This window comes from Triticum aestivum, chromosome 4A (genome assembly GCF_018294505.1).
Source record: "Triticum aestivum cultivar Chinese Spring chromosome 4A, IWGSC CS RefSeq v2.1, whole genome shotgun sequence".
NCBI lineage: Eukaryota > Viridiplantae > Streptophyta > Magnoliopsida > Poales > Poaceae > Triticum > Triticum aestivum.
Genome location: NC_057803.1, coordinates 88,810,002 through 88,829,458, shown reverse-complemented (window position 1 = coordinate 88,829,458; position 19,457 = coordinate 88,810,002). Strand labels below are relative to the sequence as shown.

Here is a 19,457-nt window from a genome sequence, read left to right as displayed (position 1 = left end):
AGCGAAGACAATGGTGCCGAACAACCTTGATGTAACATTTTTTTATTGAGGGTCCATGTTGCTCGTGCTTACTAAAATTTATTTGATCTATAGTGCTGATTTTTTTACAAAAAGTAGTTTTTTATTCATAAACAATAAATGATGTCAAATTACTGAAAGATACTGCCTTATTTCGCTCTGCCCCCTTTTTTTTTGTTATTAATCGAGCAAGGCCTTTCGAAGTAAAAAAAAAGCAAGGCATTAAAATGCAATTGGGCTTATTTGGGCTTCAATCGATTGAAATTTGCATTTGCCCAATTGCCCGTGTGACTGTGACTTCTGAGAGTCGGGAGAGCCAACAACCAAAAGAGGCCAATGCCGCCGCCGCCGCCGCCGTCGCAGGGAGCAATGGCCACCGGCGCCGCCAACCACCTCCTCCCCTGCTCCGTCGGCCGTCCGAAGGTGACGAATCAGCGGCGCAGACCCGCTTCCCTCTCCGTGCGCGCGTCCAGCGACGCCAACAGTAAGCCCCACTCTACCATCCCCACCCCCTTTCCCTTCCAGAACTCGTCCCATCCTATCCATGGCTTGACCGCTGCGTTTGCTTTGTTTCGCCGGTCGGTCGGTGGCCGCAGCCGTGACGCTCCTGGACTATGGCGCGGGCAACGTCCGCAGCGTGCGCAACGCAATCCGTCACCTCGGCTTCAACATCCGCGACGTGCGGAGTCCCGAGGACATCCTCGCCGCCGACCGCCTCGTATTCCCCGGAGTCGGAGCTTTCGGCTCCGCCATGGATGTCATCAACAGTACAGGCATGGCCGACGCGCTTCGCGAGTACATCCGCAGGGACCGCCCCTTCCTGGGTATCTGCCTCGGCCTTCAGCTGCTATTCGATTCCAGCGAGGAGAATGGCCCGGGTAAGGCTTTTAGCACTCTACTTGCTTGGGAACATGTTGGTGAGTAGGAGCTGATAGTGCATTCTCTACTGTAGTAAGCGGCCTTGGTGTGATACCTGGAGTTGTCAGGCGGTTCGACTCTTCGGAGGGTCTCATAGTGCCTCACATTGGATGGAACGCGCTCCAGATCACCAAGGACACGCAGCTGCTGCAAGGAGCTGATGGCCACCATGTGTACTTCGTTCACTCCTATCACGCTCTACCTGTAAGGAGTAACTCCATTTAGATGCTTTCTCTTATTGTGGAATCAAATTTGAGTTGTTTCTTCCTTTCTGCACGCTTAGTCAGATGCGAACAGAGACTGGATTTCGTCAACATGTAACTACGGTGAGAGTTTCATATCATCTATCTCGATGGGCAACATTCAGGCAGTTCAATTTCATCCAGAGAAGAGCGGAGGTAAAATATGTAGTTTATTCGTTAATATACATGATATTCCACAGATAAATATTGATGATATATGTTATAATGTAGATATAATATTGTAAGTTACTGATTTCTGGTAGTTTGCTTTGCCTGAATCGCCAAGGCTTGTGAAGTGTACAGGGTACATTCCAAGTGTATATTTACTATGTTCTTTTGTTTCGAGCAGCTACTGGGCTTTCCATTTTTGAAAAATTTCTCAGTCCTAACTCTTCAGGGGCAAAGGTAATCATCATGTCTGGCTTTATTATTTGCACTTCCTTTTAATTTTTTTCCTCGACATGAAATTTCACACTTTGGTTTGCAATGCAGGCCCCAGCTCATAGGAAAGCATCAAAACTTGCAAAGAGAGTAAGCTTTTTATTGCCGAATGTTCCAGCGTCCATCACATATTCCATTACCATCTCGAACACCAGTTTCCATTGCCATCATACTTGTTATCTCCTATTTTGCAGGTGATAGCATGCCTTGATGTTCGGTCAAATGATAATGGGGATCTTGTAGTAACAAAGGGTGACCAGTATGATGTAAGAGATCATAGTAGTAGCAAAGAGGTACCAAACTTTATTCATCAACCCTGGGATATCAGTTTTCTAGTTCTTAGTTGGCCATTTAGGGATAGTTAGTTTCTGATGTACCTGTACAATCAAAAAATAATTTAAAACATCTTTACTGTTCTACCTAAACATAATCATTGTGTAATGGAATATATTTTTTATTCCATGCTTATAGGTAAGAAACCTTGGAAAGCCAGTGGAATTAGCAAGTCAATACTACATAGATGGGGCTGATGAGGTATTTTTCTACATAATGTTTACATATATGTATATATTTGCAATGCACATATGATCTGATACCATGAATACAAATTCCCCTTTAGGTCAGCTTCTTGAATATAACTGGTTTCCGTGCCTTTCCATTGGGTGATTTGCCAATGCTAGAGGTTTGTTTGAGTTTTATAACTATCAAGTATTTCCATTACTTGCCTTTATCTGGTGAAGTGACAGGTTCATACAATTGGTAGGTGCTACGTTGCGCATCTGAAAAAGTTTTTGTGCCACTTACAGTTGGTGGCGGTATAAGAGACTTCACAGATGAAAGTGGACGGTTAGTTCCTCTCCAGTTTTGAGCCAATGCTGCTATTGCTATACATATGTTTTCTTTCTTGTATGATTTGGTTAGAATGGAGGTCCTCATGTGAAATTGCATTGGTATGCTCAACATGGTAGAGACCATCATGGGCCGAGTCATTATCTTTGTGAGCAAATGTTGATCCCAGCACGGATGAACAGTATATTATTCCCGTTGACTTGATGAGATAATCTGTACTGAAATGGAAAAAATTCCCTGATTTTATTCTGAATATATCTGATTTTTAATATATATTTCCTTGTGTTCCAATCTCTGAGGGGTGTCAGACAGTCTACTATCTTATTCCTTTTTACTAGGGCCTACTTGCTACTCTCCATGTTTAATATTTTTATGTGTCCCTTCCCATCCGCAATATCCCTCACACTTTTTCTCGGGTGATATTTGGTACTAGTCAATACCAAGAAAATGGTTATGGCAGAATAATGATGACAATTTATCTCTTTTCAGATACTATTCAAGCTTGGAAGTAGCATCAGAATATTTCAGGTCTGGTGCTGACAAGATTTCAATTGGAAGTGATGCTGTTTTTGCTGCTGAAGCCTATTTACAGACTGGTGTATGTATCTTATTTTCCCTGCAATGTTCAGCTAATTTAGTAATTTCCCATAGCATAATTTTTCCTGTGTATCAGGTGAAGACAGGGAAAAGCAGCTTGGAGCAAATTTCTAGAGTATATGGAAATCAGGTTTACCTTTTGTTTATCTTCACAACTGCTTTTGTGTTTCTAGTAGTTTATTACCAACTATAATCTGAAATCACATCTGGTACTCATATTAGCATGCCATTTTCTTTAAAAAAATAACATTGTGAAAAACTCAATAAATCATAATCAAGTCTGTGTGGGCTTTGATCAGGTCCAACGTATCAAAACGTTGTAAGGAACTATTCCAACAAAATCATATTCCAGCTATCTTTGCTGATCCTACTTAAAAATGATGCATGCAGTGGCGGAGCTACAAGGAAAAAACTGGCGGGCCACGCTACTGAAGAGCACACAAAAATTTAAAATTGGAACCATATACTATTTCAGTAGGCATAATCAGTACAGAGCTGCATACTTGTTCTCATTGATTACAAGATGCACACACACATTTATGTACATATATACTAGTACTAAGCAAAAGAATCCATAGTAGTTTAGCACCAGTCTTGATCATCATGGTGTTACATACTATAAATCAGCTTTCCGATCCACAATGCTTCTAAAGACGTCAGTGATATCTTCATAGCTGTATTTCTCCAGAATTTCACCCTCTATGTTGGCAAGGGAGAAATTTACCTGACGAAATTGACTGCTCGTTGTCCTCTTGGGTCGTCTACAGCACGGAAATGATGCTGGAATGGTCGTCCTCGCAGCGGCCAGTAGCTCAATTCCAGTCGCCGCTCGTTGCTCTGCTTGCCGCCGCTGCCGGGTCGCCACTGCCCACTGGCCGGCTCGCCGCCGCAGCTAGTGCCGCCACACCAGATGGTGGATGAGGGATGGATCGCCACTGGCGGCAGAGTTGAGGCTAGCTCCGACTAGCTGTGGCCGCGCCAGCTGCTGGTCCTCCGCCGCCGTCCAGTGCCGTGCCCTAGTGAAGTACGTGAACAGGGGATGGATTAGGTCTGTTGACTGTTGGACTGGAACGCCTTTGACCCTTTGTGTTATGGAGCGTGGTGGGCTGGCCATCATGTGGGCTGTGTGTTTGGGCTATGCCGCACATGTATATAATTTTTTTTCGCGATTTTGCTGGACGGGCCACGGCACAGTTTTGCCCGTGAGTAGCTCCGCCAGTGCATGCAATACTCCACATTTTCGTTACTGCAACGCCCCAGATTTCTATTCTACCTTGTGGTTGTACCACACTACTCTAAATATCACAAAGTACAAGAAATACTCCAAATTATGGGTATTTACTGTACTTTGAGATATTTAGAGTAGTGTGGTAGCATCGCAAGGCAGAGTAGAAATCTGGGGTGTTAAAATTACATTGAAAAGTACCACGAAATTCTTTTGCTACCAATATTCCTCTTTTATTAGTTTTCCAAGTAACAACACAAAAGAATTATATGTCTGAGCATGATTGTTTTTCCTTATCCATTTAAATATCGAGGAGGTTTCGTAGGCACATTCAGGTCTTCTCTGTGGTCCATAACTGGGACCCTCAAACTTAGCTCCAGTAATAATTATTTCCATGTTTTCAGTTAATGAATTTTGATTTGCAACTGATGCAGTTTCTTTATCGCCATTTCAGATGAAGGACCTGTTTTTTCAGTTCTGTAGAACAGTTAGATAACCTGTAAATCACTCATTGTAACAAAGCTTTTTCTATCTCAGGCTGTAGTTGTAAGTATTGATCCTCGAAGAGTATATGTAAAAAGTCCAGATGAGGTGCAATTTAAAACTGTAAAAGTGTCCAGTAAAGGTATGCTTGCATATATTCCCTGTACAAATTTGCGTCTTAAATGTTCTCACATTTCCCGGTACGTCCTTCAGGTCCATCAGGAGAAGAATATGCATGGTACCAGTGCACAGTAAGTCATTTCTTCTGCTTTTGATTATCTCTCTCGTGATATGCCATTCATGCATGTGTGGTGTCATTACACAAAGATTTAGTTTACTACTCATCTAAGTGCCTATACAAATGGTTTACTCCAGATTATTGAAAAAAGGGAGCTCCCTTCAGATATTTCGAAGTTAATTAGTTTAGGTACAACCGTACAAGCGTATGTTTGTGTCTTGCGATGTGTTCATATCTTGTAGTATTAAGCTATTAATTAAGATACTGGGTCTTTTCTAGTGGAGTTTTTGTGTGTCTACTTTTGCATTCTATAGTGTGGTGTCTTTTTTCTTTTTTGTACCAGTATAAGTGTAGATTTATTTCTGCTCCAGGTAAGTGGTGGGCGTGATAGCCGGCCTATAGGAGCATATGAACTAGCAAAAGCTGTCGAAGAATTGGGCGCAGGAGAAATACTACTCAACTGCATTGATTGTGATGGTATGCTAAATAGTTTTAATTTGTTAGTACACAAAGCTTATGTACGATAAGCTGGGTGGAACTTCTTATTGTCTTATTCAAGCCTCTGAAGCAATATCAAGAATCTTCTAGTTATGTTTGAGTACTTTTGATGAAGCTGCTTATGCTTGTAGCAAACTGTCAGAAGGTACCTTTTTCTAATCAAAACGCACAATTTGAAATATTCTTTGAAGGCGCTTAATCAACTGGGTGCACCAGTCACAAGATTCTTTTCTTTTCTGACATACCCCTGTTCTAATCAATTGGAATGGTCTTAAACAACTGGTTGCATCTCTAAGATGCACATTGTAATTTCTGCCTGTCGCGAAGCTGCGACGTGGGGCAAATAAAATGGCGGAGTGTTTTCCTCCTGATATGCAGCACCGAGGGGGGCTAAAGGCCTTGGGATCCTCCACCTCACCTTCTTCATGCAAGGCATCAGGTCATATGCTGATGCATGTGGTCCATGCTTCGTTTATAGGTCGATCCGGTTGGTCAGAGTCTGTTGATTGGAACGGGTATTCATTAAAGTGTAGTTTCTGTGGTAGGATCAGAGTTGTGAAGGGCACGCCGTTTCGCAAAAATATTTCAAAGTGTAGTTTTATGGTAGTTTAATTGAAGTACGATACGTATAATTTCATGAAATTTGCTATATGTTTCTTCTTTTGGTAATCCTGATGATTTTCTGTTCTTGATGTTTGCTTTGTTTTGGATGTTTGCTTTGTGGTTTCATTCGTGATTGGGCACTTTAGGTACTTAATGGAGCCATTTCAAACAAGTGACACATGATTGTAGGACACTTTGTGCTTTTCCAATCTGGAATGATGATTTCACTCTATTATTCCTCACAAATTCTTAAGTATACAAGCCAACTTATCTTCATCAATATGTCAGCATTTTTTTAACTGAGTTAAGCGCAAGAAGATTACCTGTTTTGGATTACAGCTTGTTAATTTACTATGTAAATATGGTGTAAAATTTATAACTTGTAGCACATACTTTTCTTATATTGAATGTAGTGCATTTGTTGCTTGTTTTGTAGTGTTCTATAAAGCCATGCTGAATGCATCATGTCATTCTATCTTGTAGGTCAGGGCGGTGGGTTTGATATAGATTTGATCAAAATGGTGTCGGATGCTGTGACAATTCCTGTCATTGCAAGCAGTGGTGCTGGTGCTGTGGAACATTTTTCTGAAGTCTTTGAGAAAACAAATGCTTCTGCTGCCCTTGCTGCTGGCATTTTCCATCGGAAAGAGGTATACTATCCCACCATTACATTTCATCGAAATGCTGTCATAAGGGCTACTCCAACGCGCCGACCCAAACGGATGCGGATTTTGTTTGCTTTTTGTCCGTTTGGGTCGGCCGAGTGGACAGCGTGTCCGCTTTTTTGTTTGGGCCGGCAGGTGCGCCCAATGGTGGCCGACGCATTTTGTCCGCGTGGACTTAAAAAAAAGTTCAAACACATGCGCACAAAATTAAACATAGTTAAACATTAAAACGGCCGGTCAATCGCTGTCCCAAGTCCACCTAAACATAATTTTTTTTAAAACATGCACCTCCCAGCCGCCCAGCACGCTGCGCGAGGCGTTGTCATTGTCATCACCGCCGCTGAGGTCGACGAAGTCCGGCGGCATCGGAGCCCATGGGAAGGCCTGTTGCCACGCCGCGCGCCGCCTCCTCTAACGTCTGCTGCGTCGACAGCTCTGCCGCGCGATGCGCGCTCCTTCTCTTCCTTCGGTGCCCAGCGGGCACGCCACTCCTCCTTCTCGCGCTCGGCCTGCATTCGCCGCTCGCCGTCGGCCCGCTCCTCCGCCAGCGCGCGCTGCCTCCACTACTCGAGGTATGCCGCCTCCTGCTCCGGCGTCGCCGCCAGCCAGATGGCTGGCGCGCTCACCCACTCGCGCAGGCCGCCAGTCCAGGCGTACTTCTCTGGCTCGGCCTCTATGGGCTCCTCCTTGGGGGCAGCCGGCGCTGGTTCAGGCAGCGGCGGCGGTGGCGGAGGGTAGATGCAGTCCCCCGCCGCCGACAGCTGCAGCGCCTCCTCCATGCCCGGCCAACGCGAGTCCTCGCGCTTGGACTCATCTCCTCTAGGGCGCGCTGGAGCACCTCCTCCAATGCGGCTTGGTAGGCCTCCTCCTCCTTCGACGCCACCATTGGGGCGGTGGTATGTAGCCGGCGTCAAGTTGAACGCCGCCGCCGCGGGCCACATCGAGCTCGGTGGCGAACGGCGTACGCCGGATCGCGACGCTGCTCCGATGTTAGGAGGGCACGGGCACGACGCTTGCACACCTCCTCCGCAGGCGCGCGGGCGACCGCGACAACGTCGACACCTGGATGCCGTGGGGTCAAGGTGCCAACCGTGGGGGAGATTGATGTGCCAGTGGTACCGCGCGCAGTGCACCGGGACGTAGAGCCGGTCCCGTGGCCGGTGACCCCTCCCGGCACGCGGCACCATTGCGAAGCCGTCCAGCGGCATTGGCGGCGACACATGGGATGAGCCAGCGCCGGTGTTGAACTTGTACTTTCCCTTGTTGATGGAACCCATGGCGGACGCGCGGGCTGGCTAGGCTAGGGTTTTCTGTCGCCGGCGCGGGAGCGAGGCTGGCCAGATGTGGACAGGGGTGAGAGGAGCAGTGGATGAGGCCGCCCCCCTCGCACGCTCGTGGACTCCGAAGGCTTGCCCCAAGGTAGGTGGACGCATTGACTAGGACCGCGTGGGATAGGTGGGCGGCCAACATACGGGCCCGAGACGGACACCAAGCGGATGTGCGGAGTGTCCGTTTCGTGTCCATGTGGACGCAAATCGGGCGCAAATATGGGCCAGGAATGCATCTAGACGGACAGCGGGCGGACGGATTTTGGGTTTGCGTCAGTGCGTTGGCACGGCGTTTTTGTCCGTATCGACTCAAATGGACACGCATGGACCATTCCCAAGGTAGGTGGACGCATTGACTAGGACCGCATGGGGTAGGTGGGCGGCCAACATACGGGCCCGAGGCAGACGCGCGGCGCGTTCGTCTCGTGTTCATGTGGACGCAAATCGGGCGCAAGTATGGGCTGGGAATGCATCTAGACGGACAGCGAGCAGACGGATTTGGGTTTTCGTCGGTGCGTTGGCCCGGCGTTTTCGTCCGTTTCAACCCAAACAAACACGCAAGATCATTTGTGTCGGCGCGTTGGAGTTGCCCTAATGCCCAGCTAATACCATTTCTCTGACACCAATCTTGCCATCTTTTCATAGTAAAGTACATGACTATCCATTAGTTAATTGGTGTCAATACGTTATATCTTCATTCCACAAAGGCCGTGAGGTCTTGGTAATTCTTATGCACAGTATCTTAAGATCCTTGCTCCTCTTGAATTCTGCAATGGCCGATTTATTCCAGCAGCTATACCTTTTCTTGTGGTTGTAATTGTTCTATCAGCGCAGTGTAGGCATTCTCGATGGGTTAAAATTATCATCTGTCATTTGGTTTGAATTTGACACCTTGAACTTTTGCTTTGACACAGGTTCCCATTCTAGCAGTGAAAGAGCATCTGGTAGATGCTGGTGTGGAGGTCAGAATGCTGTAATCTAAGATGGACTAGCCTAACATACCGTGTGAAACCTTTGGTTTATTTGAAATTTTCTATCAGATGTAACAATGGTATCTTGGGAGCATGTGTGGTACAGTGGCAGTGCATAGAATATTGATTGGAAATGCAATTTCGGAATAAATTAATAAGAATGACGCTTTGAGTGCTCAAGTTGTTGCCTTTTCTTCATCATGCCAACCGAGCAAGCAGTAACACGGCTTCTGTCACAGAACGATGTGAAATCGAGGTAACGCTCGGGAGGGCGGGTCGTCCCTGATCCTTAGAGCATTTCCAATAGAAAATATAAATTTAGAGATGTAATTTCTTTTTACATCTCTAAAAAGTGTTTTTTATCTGAAAATAAGGGACAACTCCAACAGACGATGCAAAACGAAGATGTAAAACAGCTGCTCCAATAGAAGATGCAAATGGAGATGTAAAAACTATATTTCAACTAGTACTTCATTTGAGGGAGTGGCGAGGTCGGGCGGCGGCGAGGTCAGGTGAGGTCAGAGCGGTGGCATGCAGAGGTGGGCGGCGACGGGGCGGACAATGCAGGGGCAACGAGGTCGAGCAGCGGCGACAGTGCGGGGGCGGTGAGGTCGGGCGGCGGCGACGGGGCGGACGATGCGGGGCTAACGAGGTCGGGCGACGGCGTGGGGGGGGGGGGGGAGGTTGTTGGGCGAGGTCGGGCGGCGGCAGCGTAGGGGTAGGGCGACTCGAGCGATGGCCGGGGGCTGGAGGAGGGGAGGCAACGACCGGGGGCTGGAGGAGGAGTGGCGGCGAGGCTGAATCGGGCGGCGGAAATTAGTGGTGGCCGACGGCGGAGGAACTTTGGATTTGGTGTGGTTCGGCCGGTGGCGGCCAGTCGCACGAAAGAGAATGGAATGGTAGTTGGGCAATTGGCTGACGGTTGTCTTTTTATATCTCCTGTAGGTAGAGATGCAAATTTACACGACGAGGTGTTCTAGTTTACATCTCCGGGAGATGGAGATGTAATTTTTCTTTCATCTACATCATTTGTTGGAGAGGTGTTTTTGACCCCCGAGATGTAAAAATTAGTTTTTGCAATACATCTTCTATTGAGGTGCTCTTATCGGTTAGAATAATAGGAAGTGGCGCGAAACCTGGCAAAGAGAGAAACTGGAGATGTGGATAGGGACGGGTAGATCCAGGTTCTCCTCCTTCCGTTTATGATCCAGGTTCCCAATGAGGGCTCTTCGAGTAGAGTTTCGATCTCAAACAGGAATATATTACATTAATACGCAATGGCAGGAGAAATCAAATTTCTGGCTGATAAGAGTAGTCTACAGCCGATTCTTTAAGCAAAAGAAAATAAACGAAAGTGATAATCTCCGAGTTCTTCATATGTGGCAATCAGGCAGGCCATCTTCCACCGCCAAATCAGCAAACCAAGCTTACCAACGCACAGATCGATCATCGGCCAGAGCCGGCGCCGCCCTCGGTCACGTACAGGGCCACGTCCACGGTGCCGCAAACAACATTGGTCGGCTTTCGGCCCGGCCCCGGGGGCGGGGGACGCCAGCCCTGAAGCTCGACCCTCTCGTAGAACACCAGCGTCCCCTTGGCCGGAATAATTTTCAGATCAGCATTATTCTTCTGGAGCTCGAGGCGACTCAGGCGACTCTTCTTCTCCGCGACCGCCTCGTCGTCGCCGTCGTCGTCGCCCAGCACCAGCGCGTCCAGGAGTCGCACCTGCGCCGCCCCGATGGCCGCGGAGCAGCCGGAGGTGTGCGGCTCGTCCGTGCGGAGCACCTTCACGTGGCCCGTGTCCTCGTCGACGTCGCAGTCCTCGCGCACGGCCTCGAGGCGGAGGCACAGGTGCCGCCATCCACCGTCCACCTGAAACTCGTAGTGTTCCTTCCACGGCTTCACGTCGGCGTGCCTGCCGGGGAGCAGCAGCGAGCATACCCTCTTCTCCTTCATGTGCTCGCCGCAGAAGTACACTTCGAGGAAGGTGTACTTCTTCCACCCATGGCCCTCGATCTGGCGGCCTATCCTCCTTGGCTGACTTAAGAGGAGATGCAGCACCTGCCGCCGGCCGGCCGGCTTCTCCGCCTCCATGTTGGCTGCGGCTGCAGGGGCTCAATGGGAGACTTGCCGACGATCGATGCCTTGTTACGGTGGGATAAAAGATTCAGTTTCGCTCAAGTAGTAACTAACGATGAAAAAATATGGAAGTGTATACAAACTGAATTGAAAGGGTGGAGTACGGCTTCTACTTTTCCTTTTCCTTTTTGAACAAGAGATATAAGTCTATCTCTCCGCCTTACATACTCAACACAGACACGAGTTTAAAAGGAACAGATCCATGAAAAGATATTGGCCTGATGTTCGGTCCGGGAGAGCCCGGACCGAACGACTCGTTTGGTACAGACAAGCCCATCGACCGAACGATCTCGTTCGGGAGCAGAAGCGCCCCCTGGCCCTACAGGCTCTTTTTGCTGTGAAGAAAAAAAACGAAAAATGTCATGGTTCAAACAAACAAAAAATGCAATAATGCACGAAAAAATTGATGTTAGTGTAGAAAGTGTTGTATTGGTACTGAGCAACCCTATACTGTCCTGCTCGCGAGGGCCTCTAGTACACCTCTCTTGTGTACGTGCTGGATGTCCCAAACCTTGTACTTCTTGTTGGAAATATGAGCAATTTACCAAATAACTTTGCTAACAGAAATACTAGATAAAGCATGACTAACATAGCAAAGATAAAGCAAGTCATGCAATCTGACAGAGAGAAGGTAAATAGCATCTGCATATATGAACTTGAACTAAACACAACTAGAACAGACACTAGATGAAGTTGCATATATGAAGTAGAACCTAACATATGTAGGGCAGAAATTAGAGCAAAGAACTATGGCAGGACATCTAATAGAAAGAGCAAGAACACATATGAGACAGTAGCAGCAGAAGCACTGGACTTGGGGTCGACATCCTCTCCAGCCATGTCGTTGTTGAGATTGTCGACGTCGGGGAAGAAGTCGTCGTCGGGGAAGTAGTCGTCGGAATCCGTGATGAAGAAGCCAGTAGTCGCGCAGAGCGCTCACCAAAAACCTTATCACCCTTCTCTCATACAGGACTCAAAAGATGCGGTTCCGGAGGTCTACTGTCCCGACCTGCGGTGCACGCCGCAAGCCGGGATGGGGAAGATTGTCGCAGCAGCGCAGTGCTCAGGAACCTTGTGGCGAGAGGAAGAGGGTCTTTTGATGTGTCTCTTTGGAGAGGAGCGACCATCTCTTATATAGGCACAGGAGAAGGACGCGAACAGGCTGCGACGGGAGGTGAAGCAAACAGGCAGCACGCGAAGAGGTGCACCATTCGTATTCAGTCTCCACTACAGCAAAACGTTTCAACTCCCGTGTAACCGTTCGTATACCCGTCATGCGTGGCAAAAATTTAGACATCGGCTCGACTCATTCCCGCAACCCACGGCGCGGCACGGCGCGTCGTGACGAGGCGGGCGGCGAAGGAGGAGCACACGTGGATGTCCCTCTTACTCTCATGCTCATGCATGTGGGAAAAGAGCCTCCCTTATAAAGAGGTTCAACTCCTCTAAACTAGCAATATGGGACTAAACTTTAGTTCCACCTCTTGCCTTGCATGAATGGGTTGCGTGAGCCTCTAGGATTCATTAGGAATTTCTGAAACTGCTATTAGGCTAGGCCTAAAATAAATAAAATTCCAGCACTTCTCACCCTATCTATCAATGCAAAGACACCTCCCAGGCGTATTAGAGAAAAAAATAATGCATGAAAAAATTGCCATGGTCTTTTGCCATACTATGAGAAAGAAATAGGATAGATTTTGCCATGTTCTATGAATTAAATTTGCCATGATAGTAAAACTGAAATTGCCATGGTGAAGTAGAAAAAGATGTCGAAAACACAACTAGCTAGCAAAAAAGCATCAAAGCATGAATTGGTGTACTGGGGCCGTAGTAACACTAGCAACGAACTTAAAGCCTGCACTCAAACCCCACTAAGATGTAATTCAACAAAGAAGAGTGGACAATCTGCCATGCCATTGTCCATGAAATTTTGCAACTCACGCTGTCCATGATGGCAAAAAAAAAACCTAGCAGTAACCATAGCAAGTTGCCGCAGAAAAGCTATATTTGGTTGCCATGGAAAAAAAGGGAAAATAGTTGCCATGCCAAACACACAAGTACATAACCAATTAATGTGATGCCTACAAATCACCGCTCCAACAACAATATTCCAAGGACTACCATTGATCCTGATTCCGGCATTACAAGAAAAACCCTCCAAAAAAGTGCAGGTAACATAAAAAATGTAGAGTAATAGCAGCAACCTCATTCTCCTTCAGGTAATGGAAAAGTTGGAGCTGCATCTCACATTCTCGAACATCTACTCCAGGAGTATGTTCTCATGCAGCAGAGAGAGGACCAGCCTGAAAAGGAGAGCAGAACGAGGAACAGATCAAACAAAAATGCAGGGTTGTCCTCCGTAAATGGCAGAGAAGAAGAGGGGTGAGGGGGAACCTTGACAAGCTAAATGGCGTGCTCGAAACAGCAGATGAGTGGCGTACCAAGAAGAAACAACCAGACGGATGAAGCAGTGCCTGCCCACTCACTCCTCGTCTCGCTGCTCACGCCCTCGAGCACCAAAGGATGTGATTTTTCTTTTTCTGGAATATGCATAGCATGCGTATCTTGTATTAAAGAAGAAAGAGGTACAAGGACCCTCCACTGGGTTTTTTACAACACACCAACACCACTGAGGGTGCTACGTAACACCCTCACCACCGTACCCTAGACTAGCTCTACGTCTCGTCCATAGCCCACATGTGAAGCTGCTCAAAGAAGGATCCCATGTCCGTCCTTATGAGGCCCGCCATCTTCCAAGTTCTACCCTCAGAAAGGTACCTACGAACTAGTCTAGTAAGTGAAGGGGAGTCCCCATCGAAGACAATCCCATTGCGATGCTTCCAAAGCTCCCAAAGAGCGAGAATGATGATAGCTCTCACATCCTTATCCGGCATACCCTCAATAGCCTTGTTGAGCAGCCAGTCCGGCAGTGTGTCGTCCGGTGCAGGGGTCCATCCTGGCTTGCCCAACGCCGTGAAAATCTGGAACCAGAATCCTCTGGAGAAAGCACATTGCAGCATGATATGGTTCATTGTTTCCTCCTCTTGGTCGCAAAGTGGGCAAGTGTCCTGGTGCGGCATGCCCCTCCTGGCCAAACGATCAGAAGTCCAGCAGCGGTTGCGAATAGCAAGCCATAGGAAGAATCGGCATTGCAGGGGGGCACGATTCTTCCATGTCAACGCGGCCGTCGGGGCTACCTCTCGACCCATGAACTTGGCCGCGTACGCTGAGCGGGCGGAATATCTCCCATTGCGCTCCCACGCCCAGGTGATCGTGTCTGGTACTCCCTCCCGGAGTTGCACCGCGTCCACACGAGTCCACAGCTCCATGAATTCCCTGATCGCCGGTCCGTCCATGTCAGGGCCAACCTCATGTGCCCAGGATCCGCTTGTTATCGCCTCACTGACATGGAGCCGCTTCCGAATGTGTTTAGGGATGCAGGAGTGGATGTTTGGGGCAATTTCCTCGATCCTAAGTCCATCAAGCCACCTGTCCTCCCAAAACAAGGCGTCACTGCCGTCACCAATCGTCATGTGCATTGCCGCATTGCATAACTGCCTGGCTTCTTTCGGTATTGGCATTGTGAACTCGCTCCATGGCCTCGAGCTGTTGGCCCGAGCTAGCCACGGCCACCTGGCCTGCATGGCCGTGTTCATCCACTTTATATCCGGCACGCCTAGACCACCGGCCCACTTAGGGGTACAGACCTCCGGCCATGCCACCACACAGTTGCCCCCATTCGCCTCAGCTTTGCCACACCAGAGGAATCCTCTTGGAATTTTGTTCATAGCCTTTATCGTCTTGGCCGGAAGCTCGAACGCCAACATCGCATGGATCGGCATCGCCGACAGGACAGACTTGACGAGGAGCAGTCGGCCGCTCTTCGGCAGAGCAGATGCACGCCAGGTGGGCAGGCTTGCCGCGATGTGGTCGACAAGTCCTTGGAGCTGCGCCGCGGATTGCCGGCGGATGGTCAATGGGAGGCCGAGGTACTTTATCGGGAACCGGCCGATGGAGCAACCAAGGATGTTCATGACCACATCCATCTGTGCCTGCGAGCATCTGATCGGGAGGGCTGCGCTTTTCGTCAGGTTGACGCGGAGCCCCGAGGCAGCAACAAAAATATCTAGGATCAAAGAGCATGCCCGCAGGTCCATCCGATGTGGCTTGAGAAAGAGCATAACATCATCCGCAAACATGGAGATTCTAGTCCGCATGCTTGATGGGGCTAAAGGTGTGAGCAGATGCATCTCTGAAGCTCGCTGAAAGAGACGGTGAAGCGGCTCCATGACCAAAAGGAAGAGCATGGGCGAAATCGGGTTGCCTTGCCGTAGGCCACACTTGTTGTAGATGGGCATACCCGGCACCCCATTTAGCATGATCTGTGTGTTGGGGAACGTTGCAGAAAACAAAAATTTTCCTACGGTTTCACCAAGATCCATCTAGGAGTTCATCTAGCAACGAGTGATCGGATTGCATCTACATACCTTTGTAGATCACGCGTGGAAGCGTTCAAAGAACGGGGATGAGGAAGGCGTACTCGACGTGATCCAAATCACCGGAGATCCTAGCGCCGAACGGACGGCACCTCCGCGTTCAACACACGTACGGTCAGCATAACGTCTCCTCCTTCTTGATCCAGCAAGGGGGAAGGAGAGGTTGAAGAAGATGGCTCCAACAGCAGCACGACGGCGTGGTGGTGGTGGAGCTGCAGTACTCCGGCAGGGCTTCGCCAAGCTCTATGGATGAGGATGAGGTGTTGGAGAGGGAGAGGGAGGCGCCAGGGCTTAGGTATGGCTGCCCTCCCTTCCCCCCACTATATATAGGGCCAAGGGAGAGGGGGGGGGGGCGCAGCCTTGGCCCTTCCTCCAAGGAAGGGTGCGGCCAGGGAGGAGTCCATCCTCCCCAAGGCACCTAGGAGGTGCCTTCCCCCTTTAGGACTCTTCCTTTCCCTTATCTCTTGGCGCATGGGCCTCTTGGGGCTGGTGCCCTTGGCCCATATAGGCCAAGGCACACCCCCTACAGCCCATGTGCCCCCCCGGGGCAGGTGGACCCCCTTGGTGGACCCCCGGACCCCTTTCGGCACTCCCAGTACAATACCGATAATGCGCGAAACTTTTCCGGCGACCAAAACAAGACTTCCCATATATAATTCTTTACCTCCGGACCATTCCAGAACTCCTCGTGACGTCCGGGATCTCATCCGAGACTCCGAACAACATTCGGGTTACTGCATATACATATCCCTATAACCCTAGCGTCACCGAACCTTAAGTGTGTAGACCCTACGGGTTCGGGAGACATGTAGACATGACCGAGATCGCTCTCCGGTCAATAACCAACAGCGGGATCTGGATACCCATGTTGGCTCCCACATGCTCCTCGATGATCTCATCGGATGAACCATGATGTCGAGGATTCAAGCAACCCCGTATACAATTCCCTTCGTCAATCGGTATGTTACTTGCCCGAGATTCGATCGTCGGTATCCCAATACCTCGTTCAATCTCGTTACCGGCAAGTCACTTTACTCGTACCGTAATGCATGATCCCGTGACCAGACACTTGGTCACTTTGAGCTCATTATGATGATGCATTACCGAGTGGGCCCAGTGATACCTCTCCGTCATACGGAGTGACAAATCCCAGTCTTGATCCGTGTCAACCCAACAGACACTTTCGGAGATACCCGTAGTATACCTTTATAGTCACCCAGTTACGTTGTGATGTTTGGTACACCCAAAGCACTCCTACGGTATCCGGGAGTTACACGATCTCATGGTCTAAGGAAAGGATACTTGACATTGGAAAACTCTAGCAAACGAACTATACGATCTTGTGCTATGTTTAGGATTGGGTCTTGTCCATCACATCATTCTCCTAATGATGTGATCTCGTTATCAATGACATCCAATGTCCATAGTCAGGAAACCATGACTATCTGTTGATCAACGAGCTAGTCAACTAGAGGCTTACTAGGGACATGTTGGTGTCTAAGTATTCACACATGTATTACGATTTCCGGATAACACAATTATAGCATGAATAAAGACAATTATCATGAACAAGGAAATATAATAATAATCCTTTTATTATTGCCTCTAGGGCATATTTCCAACAGTCTCCCACTTGCACTAGAGTCAATAATCTAGTTACATTGTGATGAATCGAACACCCATGGAATTCTGGTGTTGATCATGTTTTGCTCTAGGGAGAGGTTTAGTCAACGGATCTGCTACATTCAGGTCCGTATGTACTTTACAAATATCTATGTCTCCATCTTGAACATTTTCACGAATGGAGTTGAAGCGACGCTTGATGTGCCTTGTCTTCTTGTGAAACCTGGGCTCCTTGGCAAGAGCAATAGCTCCAGTGTTGTCACAGAAGAGCTTGATCGGCCCCGACGCATTGGGTATGACTCCTAGGTCGGTGATGAACTCCTTCACCCAAATTGCTTCATGCGCTGCCTCCGAGGCTGCCATGTACTCCGCTTCACATGTAGATCCCGCCACGACGCTCTGCTTGCAACTGCACCAGCTTACTGCCCCACCATTCAAAATATACACGTATCCGGTTTGTGACTTAGAGTCATCCAGATCTGTGTCGAAGCTAGCGTCGACGTAACCTTTTACGACGAGCTCTTCGTCACCTCCATAAACGAGAAACATTTCCTTAGTCCTTTTCAGGTACTTCAGGATATTCTTGACCGCTGTCCAGTGTTCCTTGCCGGGATTACTTTGGTACCTTCCTACCAAACTTACGGCAAGGTTTACATCAGGTCTGGTACACAGCATGGCATACATAATAGAACCTATGGCTGAGGCATAGGGGATGACACTCATCTCTTCTATATCTTCTGCCGTGGTCGGACATTGAGCTGAGCTCAATTTCACACCTTGTAACACAGGCAAGAACCCCTTCTTAGACTGATCCATATTGAATTTCTTCAATATCTTATCAAGGTATGTGCTTTGTGAAAGACCTATGAGGCGTCTTGATCTATCTCTATAGATCTTGATGCCTAATATATATGCAGCTTCTCCAAGGTCCTTCATTGAAAAACTCTTATTCAAGTAGGCCTTAATGCTGTCCAAGAGTTCTATATCATTTCCCATCAAAAGTATGTCATCTACATATAATATGAGAAATGCTACAGAGCTCCCACTCACTTTCTTGTAAACACAGGCTTCTCCATAAGTCTGCGTAAACCCAAACGCTTTGATCATCTCATCAAAGCGAATGTTCCAACTCCGAGATGCTTGCACCAGCCCATAAATCGAGCGTTGGAGCTTGCACACCTTGTCAGCATTCTTAGGATCGACAAAACCTTCCGGCTGCATCATATACAATTCTTCCTTAAGGAAACCATTAAGGAATGCCGTTTTGACGTCCATTTGCCATATTTCATAATCATAGAATGCGGCAATTGCTAACATGATTCGGACGGACTTTAGCTTCGCTACCGGTGAGAAAGTCTCATCGTAGTCAACCCCTTGAACTTGTCGATAACCCTTAGCGACAAGCCGAGCTTTATAGATGGTCACATTACCATCCGCGTCTGTCTTCTTCTTAAAGATCCATTTATTTTCTATGGCTCGCCGCTCTATGGGCAAGTCAGTCAAAGTCCATACTTCGTTTTCATACATGGATCCTATCTCGGATTTCATGGCTTCTAGCCATTTGTCGGAATCCGGGCCTGCCATCGCTTCTTCATAGTTCGAAGGTTCACCGTTGTCTAACAACATGATTTCCAAGACAGGGTTGCCGTACCACTCTGGTGCGGAACGTGTCCTTGTGGACCTTCGAATTTCAGTAGGAGCTTGATCAGAAGTATCTTGATCATCATCATTAACTTCCTCTCTAGTTGGTGCAAGCACCTCAGGAACATTTTCTTGAGTTGCGCCATTTTCCGGTTCAAGAGGTAATACTTCATCAAGTTCTACTTTCCTCCCACTTACTTCTTTCGAGAGAAACTCCTTCTCTAGAAAGGATCCGTTCTTGGCAACAAAGATCTTGCCTTCGGATCTGAGGTAGAAGGTATACCCAATAGTTTCTTTAGGGTATCCTATGAAGACGCATTTTTCCGACTTGGGTTCGAGCTTTTCAGGTTGAAGTTTCTTGACATAAGCATCGCATCCCCAAACTTTTAGAAACGACAGCTTAGGTTTCTTCCCAAACCATAATTCATACGGTGTCGTCTCAACGGATTTCGACGGAGCCCTATTTAAAGTGAATGCGGCAG

The 19,457-nt window shown here is 48.1% G+C and overlaps 1 protein-coding gene across 2 annotated transcripts; it reads left to right on the top strand.

Moving 5' to 3' along the window:
• The first annotated feature begins 288 nt into the window (after positions 1–288).
• LOC123085324 (imidazole glycerol phosphate synthase hisHF, chloroplastic) lies at positions 289–9,256 on the top strand. 2 transcript variants are annotated; one of them, XM_044506951.1, is made up of 17 exons: positions 289–502; positions 615–896; positions 971–1,140; positions 1,220–1,334; positions 1,528–1,583; positions 1,671–1,709; positions 1,814–1,912; positions 2,091–2,153; positions 2,239–2,301; positions 2,383–2,465; positions 2,958–3,066; positions 3,142–3,195; positions 4,828–4,915; positions 4,987–5,024; positions 5,383–5,488; positions 6,596–6,762; positions 9,020–9,256. In XM_044506951.1, exons 1-17 carry the CDS (start codon positions 355–357, stop codon positions 9,080–9,082), a joined length of 1,743 nt encoding a protein of 580 aa, XP_044362886.1. In that variant the 5' UTR covers positions 289–354; the 3' UTR covers positions 9,083–9,256. The 2 variants fall into 2 exon arrangements, 1 of the variants encoding a protein (XP_044362886.1); XR_006439674.1 differs by lacking the exon at positions 5,383–5,488.
• The last annotated feature ends 10,201 nt before the right edge of the window (positions 9,257–19,457 follow it).